Here is a 15,353-nt window from a genome sequence, read left to right as displayed (position 1 = left end):
TAGAGAGGACCACCTCTGTAATTACTAGCTGTAATTACTAACAAGTAAGGACAAACAATCAAATCATGGGAACACACCTTCCCCCAGCTAGATGACTCTGCAGAGACCTGTCAGAGACCAGGAAAGTGAGGCCAGAGGGTTGAGGGTTCCTTCAATGCCTTCTCAGTGAAACCACCCCTGAGCTCCCTGGGTGTTGCTTTAATGTTTTAAATTAGCATGCAAGGTAAGAGCTATCATTGTGTCCTTTTGGAACAAAGTATGTTTTGGTCAGTTATCTATTCCACTGTTTTGAATGATACTCCTTAGCCCTAAAATGCTTTCTATTTTCCCAAAGTACATACCCCAACCAAGAATAGTCCACTGTTTTGTTAATTGATTTTGTAAAATTTACTGACCAATGGGCCCCAGGGACCAATACATTTCCATTAAGTAAGTGCATGGTGAGTTGATGTCCACAGCTGGCCACTGCTGCTGCCACGGCCCTTTGCTCAACTGGGCTGTTACTTACAATGTGTAGACACATTGACTTTCCATTTTTGCAATCCCTATTTCCATTTTTAAATTCCTTATTTAATATTGCACCAAATATCCACTTTTCGGCTCTTAATTGTTTCTAATAGGACTGCCTATATCTCTTACTCAAAACATACAGATATGAGGAAATTTTGGAAAATCTAATATATCACAAAGCATGGGTCTATTGCTCATTAAACCTCATGAGTTTCACACTGTACAAAGGATAATACATTTTAAGCTGATAAATGGTTCAAGGGCTTTTTTCGTATCCCTATGCCTAAAACATCTGCATGAGGTCCATCTGGACTCATCCTTCTGAACCTTCATCTCAGCATAGGTAAAGGCTCCTCCTGGACACTTACATATTACTGTCCCCTCTCTCCATACATGCTAGCTCTGGTTATTTAAAAAAAAAAAAAAAAAAAAAAAAAAAAAAAAAAAAAGTCTTAAAACTACTTGTAGCACAGCCTGGCAGTGGTGGCACATGCCTTTAATCCCAGCACTCGGGAGACAGAGCCAGATGGATCTCTGTGAGTTCGAGGCCACAGAGCGAGATCCATCCAGGACAGGCTCCAAAGCTACACAGAGAAACCCTGTCTTGAAAAACCAAAAAAAAAAAAAAAAAAAAAAACCGACGTGTGTACAGCAGGCATCTTTGTTTGGCAAAGCACTGTGCATTTGAGATCACTTTGAGAAATTGATGATGATTATGTGAGGAGGCAGGGGGTTATCAACAATTAAAGTGTCTTTTTCTCCTTACCTCTGTCACTAGATTCTAGAATGTTTCAAGGTTCCCTTTCCACAGCGTTTCTGCTCTGTCTGTGGTGTCAATACACTATATTGGGTAGCCACAGGGACTACACTACAGTTTAGAATTAGATAGTAGAATTCAGTGAGTATTTTCTATAAAGGTGAATCAGTGAAATCATATAAAATAATTTTTATACAGTATCTTCATAAAAAAAAAAAAAAACATTCAAGGGCATAAACTGCCCCGTTCACCTAAGCGATGTAGCGTATATTTGTAGACTAGGGTAGATTTGGTCTTTCTAGCCTGGGTACATTTCATAACAGCATTCACACTGTGACCATCTGGTCCATTAGTTGTAAATACCGATTTGGCAGAATCTTCAGGGTATGAGCATCATTGTGGGAACATCAGGAACTTGAAAAATCCTATCACCCAAAGAACATATTACCTTTTAGCTAATACAGTCCGTTATTCCATCCCAATAGCCTTCTTAGGAGAACATTTTACACCAGGCATGGTGGCCCATGCCTTTAATCCCAGCACTAGGGAGGTGAAGCACATGGATCTATCTCTGTGTGAGTTCAAGGCCAACTTGGTCTACATAGGGAGTGCCAGAAGAGCAGGACTACATAGAGACCCTGTCTCAAAAAAAAAAAAAAAAGAGTGAACATTTTAATTCTTTTACTGATGAGGAATATGCAAATAATCTGAATTTCTATTTTGAACAATTAGACCTCCATTTGTTTCTCACTTCTAAATAGACTCCTGACCTTGGGGCAAAGAAAATCTACTCATCAGAGTATCTGTTGCCAATTTAACACACAGAAAAAAATCTTTTTGCAATTAACATAAATAGACTATGTCCTTTTAAAATGGCATGGCACCATGTCATTTTAGGTACCTTTTATAAACTCATTCAAAGGCAAATTATTCCTGAAAAATATGTGAACTTAGCCCATTTGCAAAGGCCATCAAAGTGAACTTTTTCTTACATTAAAAAAATGATGGCTAGTGCTGTAGAAACCAAGAACATTTTTCATTCGCAATCAAGCCTTTTTGTCCATTGGAGATGACCTTTGTTTTAATACCTATAATGCTTTTCAAAAAGGAAGGGATTTCTGAAGTTGTCCATAGAATCATTAATTTGTGTCTTCTCTATTCAGTGACTGCTTAAAAAAAAAAAAATAATGGAATTATCAAGCTGCTCCGAACAAAAGTACCTCCTGATTGTCAGCTCCATAGTTTAAAAGAGCAGGTTAATTTCTCTGAATCTCACAGTCGGAACTTTCTAACACTAACTGGCAGTTTCTACCTAGTGATCAAGGCAATTCACTAAAATAAATTATACATAAAGCTGAAATTCCTAATAGTAATGAGGCCCCTTCATGAGATAATCACACCAGCAAAAGCATTCATCTGTCAGCTGCTACTCAGCAGGGGCTTGAAAACATCGGTGGAAGAACAGTACCTTCGGAAGGATTAGGTCTCTAGCTTCAAGGCATGGTTAGCATGGCCGGGTCCGAGTGCTAGGCACAAAGGAGAGGCTCCAGGTGAACCTGTCAGTTGACCCGTTGGTTAAACTGGAGACAGAGTTGATAGAACACCAGCATCGGTGCTCTTTATAAAGTGGTATACTGGTGAATTTCTCATTTCAGTACACGCAGCCCTTAATTATTTAGAAGCCCTCCAGTGTGTTCCTGGAGCAAGAACGGTAGTAGAAATTCCAACCCCTGGTCTTCTAGAGTCTACAGGTAGCTGAACTCGCATATGTGAAGAGGGAAAACTCAACTGCTGGACACCATCTGGCAGGCCATAAAAAAAGAAAGGATTAAACTTTCCAAACGTTAGCTCAGCCATTGATAGACAAGCTGCTTTAGGATTTGTAGACACTGAAACTGAGGAGTTATTTCATTAGGTTTTGCAGAGTATGTCAGAAGTGGTTAGGGTTTCATTTCCAACACAGTGAGGGCTGAGTAATGGTTCAAATGAAGTATGGGAAAGAAAGTAGAGGTGATGTTGTCGGTGCTGAAGGCACGGTGGTAGACGTGGTGGTGACAGTGGCAAATGCCATGTTGCAGGTCATTTTGGAAGTAAGCATCGATGGCAGGTAGTTAAGGCAGGTTACAATGCCTGTTATAAACAATGAAAACAACTCAGTCTGATACACGTTACAGAAAAGGATAGGTCAAGGCTTATGCATTAAAGGAAGAGGATAACAGAGAAATAGAAGTTAGCCTCTAGGGGCTGGAGAGATGGCTAAGAGGTTAAGAGCACTGGGTACTCTTCCAGGGAACCTGGGTTCAGTTCCCAGCACCACATGGCAGCTCACAACTGTCTATAAATCCAGTTCCAAGGAACCTGGCACCCTCACATAGACATACATGTAGGCAAAACACCAATGCACATAAAATAAAAATAAATTTGAAAAAAAAAAGAAGTTAGCCTCTAGAAAAAGGTCTTGGAAGAAACAGTTAAGGCATACATTGAACATCAGTTTGGAGATATAATTTTGAATGAGAGTGGGGATACAAGGTAAATTATCAGTTAGATTATTAGTTACTGTCGTTTCACATATACTGTTAAATGAGCTTGCTTCAGTTTCTTATTGAAACCACCTACCTTCCTGTGACCTCTTGCTCTCAAGTATCCACTTATAAAATGGACATAGCAGCAGCTGCTTCACAGGCTCTTGGGAAAATGCTAATTGTTAATGTGTCCTAAGAATCTAAGATGGAGACTTCTGTGTTAGTTACTTTTCATTGCTGTGACAAAATACCCGAGAACATCGAGGTAGGAAAGATCTACAGTTTCCTTGTTTTCAGTCCATAGTGTGTAGGCCTGCGTGAGTGAGATAGCATGGTGGATAGCAGCAGCAGAAAGTAGAGGAGGCTTCCTTCCTCCTGGACATCAAAAGGAAGGGCGAACCTGGAAGAGTTCAGAGAGAAGATGGATACTCTTAGTGACCCACTTCCTCCAACCAGGCCCTGCTTCCTAATCTCCTCCATTTCTCAATAATGCCAACAATGACTAAATCTCTTGATTAGACCAGACACCTCATTTGGATCCACCAGTGTGAGACCGAGTCTTGAATACATGAGTTTGTGCGGGGAGGTGGTAACACTAGAACACTGGTGTGGCCAATGTTTACAATCAAAGGATTATATATGTAGTTCTCTGGGTATCCTTCTTACAACTTGACATATCAAATAAGAGTTTGATCTAAAACTGTCCAAATAAAGCTCTCGGGTCCTTCCAGTGCCCTGTGTGGATGAAGAGCTAGAGTAAAACCTTCATAAGCCAGAATAACATTGTAGGGCAGAGGCGTGGTTTTCCTGACCACAGAAGTGAAGGAATAGACTTCGTTAAGGGAAGGACATACTGGATTTCAACAATTCATGAGTGTCTGAGCCCCTAAATCTAAGGTCAGGAGCTAACACACTGGATTACCATGTAAATGTAGGTAACAACCTTGTCTCACATGTGAGTAACAGAACACATACTCAAATACCGACACCCAGTAAGTACTGACACTCAGAAAATATACCATCAGGCAAGAGTTTCCTTCAGCTTGACATCAGAAATTCCATAAGTTGCGAGAGGGGGCCATGACTAGCTTTAAAATAGCTGTTGATTCAGAAGTAATTAAAACTTTAGAAAGTCATTTCAGTTCATTCGTGTAAAAATAATATTTAATTTGGCATACTGGTTATGATAATTTTATGAGCAAATGAAAAAATTTCCCATGTTAAAGCCTCTAAATTAATGAAATGCAGATCTGTAAAGAGTGTTAAAATAAGCCCTTTTCCTTCTCTGGATCTTAAAATACCAAAATTCGTTCTTTGTTCTTTTACACACCCATTTTTCATCCAGCCCATAGGCTTAAAGTTGCAGTTAATCTCCCATATTTCTCCTTTATCCAAAAATTGTATGCTCTCTTTTGAAGCTAAATATTATATAGAATTTTTAAATTCTCTGTGTGTCTTATGATTGAAGAATGAAATGACCCTGCAAGAAAAGTGATATGACATTTCTTCCCTTCAAACAACTGGGAGCTCTGTGTGGTGGTGCATGCCTGTAACCTTCAGTACTTGACAGACAGATGAGCAGGGGGATCAGAAGTCCAAGGCCATCCTCAGACACAGTCATTTTGAAGCCACCCTGTGATACATGAATCTTTGTGTCAAAATATTTTTAAGTAGAAACATGAAGTTTGTTTGTTTTTTAAGTTACCTGCAATCTTGAACTTATGGGATGGAAGAGCAATACATATTGAAAGAAAAAAGGGTATTTTTGTGGGGTAAAACAGAAAGATGGAACTGAATTTATCTTAGCACCCTAAGTTGCTCATGGAGTCCAATAATGAGCCATGTAGGGATATATGATCTAGGATAGTACGGTCATCTCTGGCATGCTTGGTGACATCATAAGAGCAGTCTAATTTGAAGTACAGTGAGCTTACCAGCTCAGATGGTCATGAATAACATAAATACCATGAATGCACATAGAGCCCTCCTCCTAATGACCTTTTCAAATAGTAACTTTGTCAATGTACATTTCTCTTCAAGCACAAAGTTTAGAGGAATTTGTCTATACTTTGTATCAGTTCCCTGACACTAATTCCAACTCTATATTTTCAGAGACTATGAACAATAATATATCCTACTAACTCCCCAATGTGTCAATTAACTGTCAGGGTGGTTAAGCATATGGAATGACTGGTATAAGTAACTCTGCTAGCCACAGGGAGTTATACCCTCTGTGATCCAAAGCAGGGAGATTTCCAAAATGTTCTTGTATTTATGTTTTTGCAAAGGTGAGCTAAAGTGATATCCATGCTAGGACCTTGCCATCGGGAAAGGCCCAGACAAGTGGGAGTATTAAACCGTCTGTACAGTAATCTGAAAACGGTGTGTTCTAATCAACCTAGAGGCATGGGACACAAAGGGACTCTACAAGTGAGAGGATTGCTCTGCAATCACGGGCGGTTGTCATTTTCAGTAGAGCACTACTTCAGCATGGGGAGGGGGGCTGGTTTCTTCTTCCTCCCTCCCTCCCCCCTCCCTCCTCCCTCAGTTCTCATCTACAAATAAACCCACTCTTTCTTCTTTGAAAGATGACTACAGTGAGAACCCCCACAGAAACTAAATTACCTCCCTTACACTGTTACATTACATCAAGGAGGGAATTCCCACCCTGGAGGCTGGCTCATTTAGCACCTGTGTCTCACTACACATGAGACCAAATGGAGTCCCACTACAAGGCCACCATGGAGAGACTTAGGCTATCAGTCTCTATATCCCTCCCTATGTTACAAGTCTACCCTCTGAAGTCCGACACAGCTACTTCCCCCTTCAGAGTCAAAATTTAGACTTGGGGAGAGGAACACTAAGGAATGAACTCTGATGTGCCATACAGCTAATTCCCTGGGTCGGATGGCAGTAGGCAGGCTCTCGTCTCAGGAGATGGGTACAACAATATCTAAAATTCTTTTCAGCCTCTCCTTCCTCGCTTCCCTACTGTGTGCTTGCACCACACACACATGTGCACGTACACACATACTCACACAAAACAAATTATATTCACATTGACCAGCATGTTAACTAGTAGTAGAAAATAATAAGTAATCCTAAAAACTCTCAATATTCCACTTAAGAGAAAAGAATAAATATGAAGCCTTTCTAGGAAAGGAACATTTTATGTACCATCATCATTTTCTACTCTGGATAAGTTCTTTGGAATCACCTGATCACAGAGTTGGTGGATGTTCTTTGAACACCACATAGCACTGAAATGAGAAGCTATGAGGATGTGCATTGTTGCATGATGTGTTAGTTTTCCAGCCTGCTGTTAGATTTTTAAAAATTTAAAGGCAAAGAAAGACTTCATTTGAAACGAATAAAACTAAGTGCACAAAAACACATACTTGAGTGCATTTGTGTTACGAGAATTTCAGCTTTTTTTCAGCAATAAATGGAATTGAGCTGAACAAAGACATCTTTCTTCACAAAACCTTAAACATGGGCTTTTAGATAAAATCTTATTTGAAAGAGGAAAAGACAAAAACCGAGATGGGTTGATTCTAATAAAAAAAAAAATGAGTAAACCATACAAAGCTCTTTAATAAAGCAAGGGGATTTTTCTAAGAGTTTCACAATGCTATTGAGTGCAGTCTCAAAGAAACTCATCTTGGTCTTGTTTCCAGACCCATTGAATTATAGACATATTCTGTTGGATGTTCAAGTATAAATGGCCTTTTTTTTTTTTTTTTTTTTTCAAAAGCTGAAATGGGTAATCTTGAAAAAGAAAAGACTGGTATCACATGAAACCACCCCTGTAAAAATGCCCATGGACTTAGAAGTCTTGAGACTCTCCTTGTCCTAACTGTCCTCATGGGGAAATGACAATGTCTAAGAACAAACATTTCCATTTCACGCAAAAACTCACTGACACCTCTTTGTTGCTTTTCATAGCAAGAGAAACTGGGGGACATCTGCTTCTCCCTCCGCTACGTCCCTACTGCCGGCAAACTGACTGTTGTCATTCTGGAAGCGAAGAACCTGAAGAAGATGGATGTGGGTGGCCTATCTGGTGAGTCCACAGCGACTATTGATTGTTGTAAATGCTGTTTCACCGCGGATACTGAAGGCATAGCACACATGCTGCGGCTCCCCATCCTTAATTGATGGCAGTTCTCTCTCCTACGGAGCTGGAAGCAGTCTCCGAATTCAGCCAACGCAGGGCCCCAGGAAGCCACTCTCGGGTTATTGGAATTGGCAGAGAAGATGAAATCTATTTTCTTTCTCCATAGCCAAAGTATCAGTTGTCATTTCTATGTCATTGAAAGCTAAAATTTTGGCTTCTTAGTTGAAATGCAATGCCTGTGACAAATTATAGTTTTGAGGATTTTTTAAATTCACCCTTAGTATTAAAATTTGTATTTTACCTGAAACTTACTAATTAGGTGTTTGCCAACCTGACATAATTTTTATAATACTTTTATACCAAGACAGCATTTCAAATCTATCCAAATGTCTTTGCCTGAGAAGAAACCCAGGAACAGTTCATGTCATTCATTTCATTCTACAGCTTAAGACTGAAGTGGGGGAGGGGAGACTTCGGGCTAGAAAGTTCCATGTAACCCAAGCAGGACACAAAATAGTGAGTGACGGGAACTCTTCCACAAAGCAAAGTCAACTCAAGGACTGTCGCTTCCAGGGCTGTGCGTCATTTTTTTCCTCCTCCATGTGGTTAAATCAATTATAATTTTAATGTTCCAGTAAATCATTAAGGTGTGAGGGATTTTCCTGACACAACACAAGGTCATCCATCACAAACAGATGACAGTTGTCATTGTTTCTAGCTGTGGAGTTACACACATGACTCCTTATTCAGTGATTTGGGCTTTTTTTTTTTTTTTTTTTTTACTTAAAAAAATAAAAAAACATTCTAAACATCACACTATTGCAGCACAGTGAGTTTTTATACTGTGAAACAAAACAGCTCAAGATTGTTGAAGCTGAGTTCTAGTTACTGACCCAGTGACTTAACAGCCAAATTCTCTTGCTATCCACATTTATTTCTCTCTATGAATAAGGGAACTTGAGGAAGCTGTATTCTCTCATGTCTTGCTACTTAATGTCCTGCTTTCCTTGTTAATAGTATTACTGGGAAATTTTAAAGCAATAGCATTTTCCCCCCTAAAAACGTGGAATACTTGGCGTGCTTATTTGTAAAACATACGGACAGGAAAGTATTAAACATTTGACAATGACAGTTTACTCCCAGGTCACGAATTAGTATCCTGAGGAGACTTAAGATGCCTAAGTAGCCATGTCCCACTAGGAGGGTGTCTGCAGCACTCATACCTGCCCCCCTCCAAATGTCCATGTGACTTCTCGCCACCTCTGTCTTAGACACACACACACACACACACACACACACACACACACACACACACTAATTAATCCTGTATTAGCCACTGTTCAGCTCCAGGACAGCTTTGCCACAAAGCTGGTAAAGCTACCTCCTCCTGACTTCTTTCTGGGACTTAGAAATGACTTCCCAGCACCGCACTGGCTACTTTAGCCAACTTTCAAGACTGCTGTCTCCTTCTGTCCAGACCTCTTGCCAAGCATCCCTTCTCATCTTCGGGCCCTGGTCTGGCGGGATAGATCTGAGTGGTCACAGTCATGGGGCGTATACACAAGCTCCCTGATAACAGCCCAAGCAAAGAAAAACACCAAGGACCACTCCCAGGTCCTGTCACACTAACTTAGCATAAAAGAGGCACAGCCAGAGGCCAGATCTAATTCAGTATCCATCCGTTTGTAGTCTTTTTTCTAAAGAAAAGCAGAACATTTTCAGAACCCACAGAACCTACATCCACCCCCATATTTGAATTACCTGGAATGATTACCATCATTACCAAACCCGAATTTTAAGGGCTTCCTGCTGCCTGTAGAATTAAATCATAATTACTCTAATCACCTAATGTAGACACTTTCAGGCTGCGCCATTCCGCATCTCATTTTTGCCAATGGACCCACACACTCATCTTGTAACAAGCTATGGGACATGCTGCTTCCATTCCTAAACAAGCTCCTTCATCTGGAATTTCCTTTCTTCCAACCATGTCTAGCTAAATCCTCCTCAGTCTTCAGGCCCTGCTGAATTCTCATTCCTTCGGGTTACTCAACGAATGCCACTGTGACTCCACTTTGAGTCAGGCTGCAAGCGGAGCACTGGGTTGGTAATCATGGCTGAAACAGTCCAAAGACCCTGCTAGCCTGCAGTTTTCATTTGAATGTAGACACAGACAAAAAAAAAGCCAGTAAATTAATAAAGCATGCAGTGCCCTGAGATATCGTGAACATTAGGTGGAAGCGAGGCAAAGAAGTTGGATAAGCCATGTTCGGAAGGTTTTGTTGTTGTTGTTGTTGTTGTTGTTGTTAAATGAGGAAGTGACAGCCCAGGCAATGATAGGACAGATGTGAGGGAGGGAGAAGGTTTAGCATGGTGGGAATGCTTTTTCTGATCCATCGCAACAGAACAAATCTTCAGCTTTTTAAATTGCCACTAGGAGTCTGTTTCCGGTCCTCCAACACCACACTCCTTCCTCACTAGACTGTTCGGTATTTATGTCTCCCACAATGTTCTCACTGACGGGTGGCACGGAGCGTAGCTGCTCCATGAATAATGAATTATTTACAAAGAAGCCGTGGCCTGAAAAACAAGTCTTGCATTTCAAATTTGCTTAACCTACTTACCATTAAGGAAACTTTAAGCACTTGAATGGGTTGTGTCAGAGTAAGCTGACCTATACACAAAGAGACCACAATTATGTAAGATCTCTCCAAGTGATTCAAATGCCAAACTCTATTTGCCAGAAATGGCTTGTTAACTGGAACCACGGCTGGCTCTTCTGCCAGAGCTGAAACCACACTGTGTCACTACTAACAATCGACATTGTTTTGAGGTCCTAGAGCTCCAACTCTGTGTAAGCACGCCGTCACAGAACCACACAAATTGACATTGGACGGGTTATTTCTTCTAAGCCTCGGTTGCATTGTTTATAAAGCGAAAGTGCTAAGACGACCCCATTCACGAGAAATAAGTTATTATGGGAAATAACTGAGAACCAAAGTTAAGTGCTCACCAAATATCACAGTGGATATTTCGATTAGTAACCACATCAAGGCTGCAAAAGGTGAAACCGATGGCTTATTTTACCAACTGCTTAATTTGATTGGGCGAAAGACTTAGCTGTTTGCTAGACCTGCCAGATCAGTTCAGGATAATCAGGAGGCCAGATTTTATACAGGCTCAGAATGGATTCTGACAAAGTAAGGAACCGATCAATAAAACATGGAAGAAAATGGGAAATGGACATTTAAAAATGTTTTTCTTACTGGTCTGTGGCCAGATCAAGCAGCGTCTTTCTTACTGTGTTCATTCAAATGGACAGCATAAAGATTTTGCCTACATCACACAGTCAGCGATCAAAGTGCCCATCCTTCATCGTCACAATGACAAGTGGGGTTGGACTAATCATAATTCTGCAGCAGACTCATTTTTTTACATTTATTTTTGAGAACTTTTTACATAAGAACTGTATTTATATCATTGTACTCCACCCCCACCCCCAACTCTTCCCATTTCCCCATGCAAATTCCCAACCTTGTCTTCTTTAATTATTACTATTGCACCTATATGTGTAACATATGTGTGTGTGTGTGTGTGTGTGTGTGTGTGTGTGTGTGTGTGCGCGCGCGCACATACATATGTAGATATAAATACAACCTACTGAGTCCATTTGGGATTACATGTATGTGTTTAGAACTGACCACTTGGGATTGGCTAACCTGTCAATTTATTCATCCCAGAAGACTGAATCTCCCTATCTGTATACACAGGCACATACACAGATACTTAATTTATAATAATAAAAATAAACTCCATGCAGCCAGCCATGGTGGCACATGCCTTTAATCCCAGCACTTGGGAAAGCAGAGGCAGGAGGAACTCTGAGTTCAAGTCCACCCTGGTCTACAAAGCAAGCTCCAGGATAGCCAAGACTATACAAAGAAACCCTCTCTCAAAAATAAATTTAAAAAAAAAAAAGGAATGAATCTCCCTTTTTTATGTTTTTGTTCATAAATATTACAAAAAAAAAATAAGTTCTGAGAGAGACAAGGCAGTAGACAAGCTGGGGGAGCTCCTGACTCCTACTGTGGAATATTTTTAACATACCATTCATCTTTTCCTACATTCCCATCTTCAAGATGGAGTATATGGTTCCAAGGTGTCTCCACTATCTGGGACTGAAACATGAAAGTCCTCAGAATAGGTCAGGCTAGAAATGGAGCCTGAAAGAGTTTTTGGAAATTAGAGCACTCATGGAAACTGGGGGATGTTGGGAAGTAGAAATCCCTGGGAATATTCCCACGCAATTAGCTCTCTCTTTGTCTTCTCAGAATCACAAGTTGATTCTCTCTTCTCATCTGCGACTTCTGCCAAATTATCCTCACCGCCTGGCTCCACATTAAACAGATTCTTGCTCCATAAAACTCTTCTAGTCCTGATTCCCCGTAGAGGGCACACCATCCTTAGAGACTTCCTTCTATCATTTCACCGCTAGAAAACCCTGACCATATTTAAAAAGGACAGAAAGGGTGCAGTCCTGCTCCCTGGATGAGGCTTAAACTCACCTCACATTTAAAAATGTAAATAGGCCGGGCGGTGGTGGCACATGCCTTTAATCCCAGCACTCGGGAGGCAGAGCCAGGCGGATCGCTGTGAGGTCGAGGACAGCCTGGGCTACCAAGTGAATTCCAGGAAAGGCGCAAAGCTACACAGAGAAACCCTGTCTCAAAAATCAGAGAGAGAGAGAGAGAGAGAGAGAGAGAGAGAGAGAGAGAGAGAGAGAGAGAGGAGAGAGGAGAGAGGAGGAGAGGAGGAGAGGAGGAGAGGAGGAGAGGAGGAGAGGAGGAGAGGAGGAGAGGAGGAGAGGAGGAGAGAGAGAGAGAGAGAGAGAGAGAGAGAGAGAGAGAGAGAGAGAGAGAGAGAGAGAGAAATAAACGAAAGCAAAGCATATCAAGCATGGAGGAAAGGTGTTGGGGAAACCCAGGTAAAGGGCGGGTACCATGAGCATCTGTTCCCATGCGACTGATGGACGTTAAGGAGCAAGAGAGGGATGGAGTGGATGCTGAGAGGGTTGAGAAGCAACAACGGCTGAGCAAGGTATGGTTAAAGCACTGGTTCTCAAACTGTGAGTCAAGACCTATTTGGGGTCAAACAACCCTTTCACTGGGGTTAAATATCAGAATTTTTATTTATTTATTTATTCGTTTATTGTTTGTTTGTTTGGTTTGGTTTTTTTCGAGATAGGGTTTCTCTGTATAGTTTTGGTGCCTGCCCTGGATCTCACTCTATAGACCACTCTATAGATCTCACTCTATAGGCTGGCGTCTGCCTCCCAAGTGCTGGGATTAAAGCCGTGCGCCGCCGCCGCCGCCACCACCACCAGGCTAAATATCAGATATATTTACATTACGATTCATAACAGTAGCAAAATTACCGTTATGAAGTAGCAGTGAAATAATTTTATGGTTGGGGTCAGCACAACATGAAGAACTAACTGTAATAAGGGGTCGCAGCATGAGGAAGCCTGAGAACCACTGGTTTAAAGTGTCCCCATCATTTTTCTGCTTCACTCCTGCCATGTCCTCACCCCCAGTCTTCTTCTGGCCATCCTCCTCCAAGCTTGTCCCTAGCATTGTGACAAGCCAATGGTGACTAGAACATGGTGATTCCAAACTCATGATGCTGAGGCAGAAAGCTCTGAGTTTTTACACTAGCGTGGCCTCCCATAATGAGAGCCTGCCTCCAAAACTTAACTCATTTAATTAGCAAACAAATAAATCAGTAAGAACAAAAGGCCTGGCTCCAGGAGGTGTCTATTTCAGATAAAGGGCAGCAGCTATGAAAAGGAGGGGATGGAGTGAAGAATTGGGACTGATGCTGGTAGAAAGTTAATGTGTGGCCCAGTGAGTTACACACATGCACAGATACACACAGACACACAAACATACATTCTTTATTATAGGATCCTACATTTTAATTGTTTGTAAATTTGGTTTTTCTCAGCCTGCTTTCCCGCCATCCTACAGGTATCACTTAGGAAAACAGAGCCACATATAAGCACTCAATTCAGAAAGAACAGCTCACGTCCTCCCAGGTACCCATTAGATTCAATATAAAAACCATAATCAGCAGAGAGAAATCGTTCCCTTCAGGCCAAATTTATCAAGTGGTGACATTTTGACTGACTTGCGCAGAATCATCAGGAAAACATGTTAAAATGTAGCATTTCAGGAACCACCTCAAACCCAGTTGTAGTGAGAACCTGAATTGTTTTTAACATCTTTATTGATTCTTCAGGAGTTTCATATTATGCACCCCAATTCTACTCACCTCCCGGTTCCACCATACCTTCCCCCTCCCCCCTGCAGTGCCCCCACACACAGAAGAAAATTTTTTTAAATTAAAACAAAGCAAACAAAGAAACAAGAACAAAGCAAAGCAAAACAAAACACACACACACAAAACAAACAAACAAAAAAAACCTCTTAGCTCCTCTATCTTTCCCCCCTCCTCATTCATCCTGGTGGCATTGGGCGCCTCTGTGTGTGTCACATAGTACACCCTTTTGTCCAGTGAGCTTTACTAGCAAATGTTCATTGCATTGTTCACTGGTCTGGTTCATGGCCTCTGGTTTCTGGTTCACCATCATCACAGGGTCCTCACCGGAACACCTCTGGGATATCCCATGGCTGCACTGAGTCATGGAGACCCTGCGGGTTTCATTCCACAGGACCGCTAGGACCACAGCTCCCTTCACAAGCTCCAGCAGGTCCTAGATGGAGTCGATGTTAGGGTGGGCCAACCCCAGGCCAGGCTGTGGGCCTGAGTAGTAGCTGAGTAGTAGTCCAAGCCACTGGGGCCACCCACCTTGGGTAAGGAGGCGGAGCTCCCCAATGCCCTTACTCATCTTAAACTCAAAACACTTTAAAAGCTTAGATGGTATATCATCTTTTTAGCTGAGACCTGTGTCAGCCAAGACCTAAGGTAGAATTTTGTTGTCAATAATATAGGGGAAAAAATCCATCCTTTGTCTTATATACAAATATGTTCTCAAGTAAAAGGTTATATTTCATTTAGGAATCAAATATCCTCTTCCCAAAAAGTGTCCTTGACCACACGTTAAATTCTTATCACACCCCCACCACCCCACCCCAAGTCTCTTTCACTGAAAGAGGAAACAAAGGCAGATGTTTCCTTTACAGGTCCTGCAGTCATTTCTTAAGGCCCCTTACCACCTTCCTGTCTGTCCATTAGTAATGAAAGCATAACGAAGAAACCCGCTCCAAATTCAATTGACTTGAACTAAAAGCCACTAGTCTGGGAGCTAGGCCAATAAATAAACAGGCAGAAACTTATTTGAGCCAATTAGATAGGGATATGCAAATTAATTGGCCATGATATCGGGGTCAGGCAATAATATGCAAATGTACTGGCTTCTTATTGA

General features: G+C 41.4%; 1 protein-coding gene across 3 annotated transcripts in view; it reads left to right on the top strand.

The window, feature by feature from the left end:
* The window catches only part of Syt1 (synaptotagmin 1), a 514,933-nt gene that overhangs the window by 412,384 nt on the left and 87,196 nt on the right, over positions 1-15,353 (top strand). For all 3 annotated transcript variants that reach the window (XM_015993276.3, XM_015993274.3, XM_076553877.1), the window contains one exon: positions 7,738-7,855. In XM_015993276.3, coding sequence (XP_015848762.1) covers positions 7,738-7,855 — 118 coding nt within the window. The remainder of the gene's footprint in view (positions 1-7,737; positions 7,856-15,353) is intronic.

This window comes from Peromyscus maniculatus, chromosome 18 (genome assembly GCF_049852395.1).
Source record: "Peromyscus maniculatus bairdii isolate BWxNUB_F1_BW_parent chromosome 18, HU_Pman_BW_mat_3.1, whole genome shotgun sequence".
In the NCBI taxonomy this organism is placed as follows: Eukaryota; Metazoa; Chordata; class Mammalia; order Rodentia; family Cricetidae; genus Peromyscus; species Peromyscus maniculatus.
The sequence above is the reverse complement of the archived record's forward strand: the minus strand, read 5'-3'. Positions and strand labels throughout refer to the sequence as shown.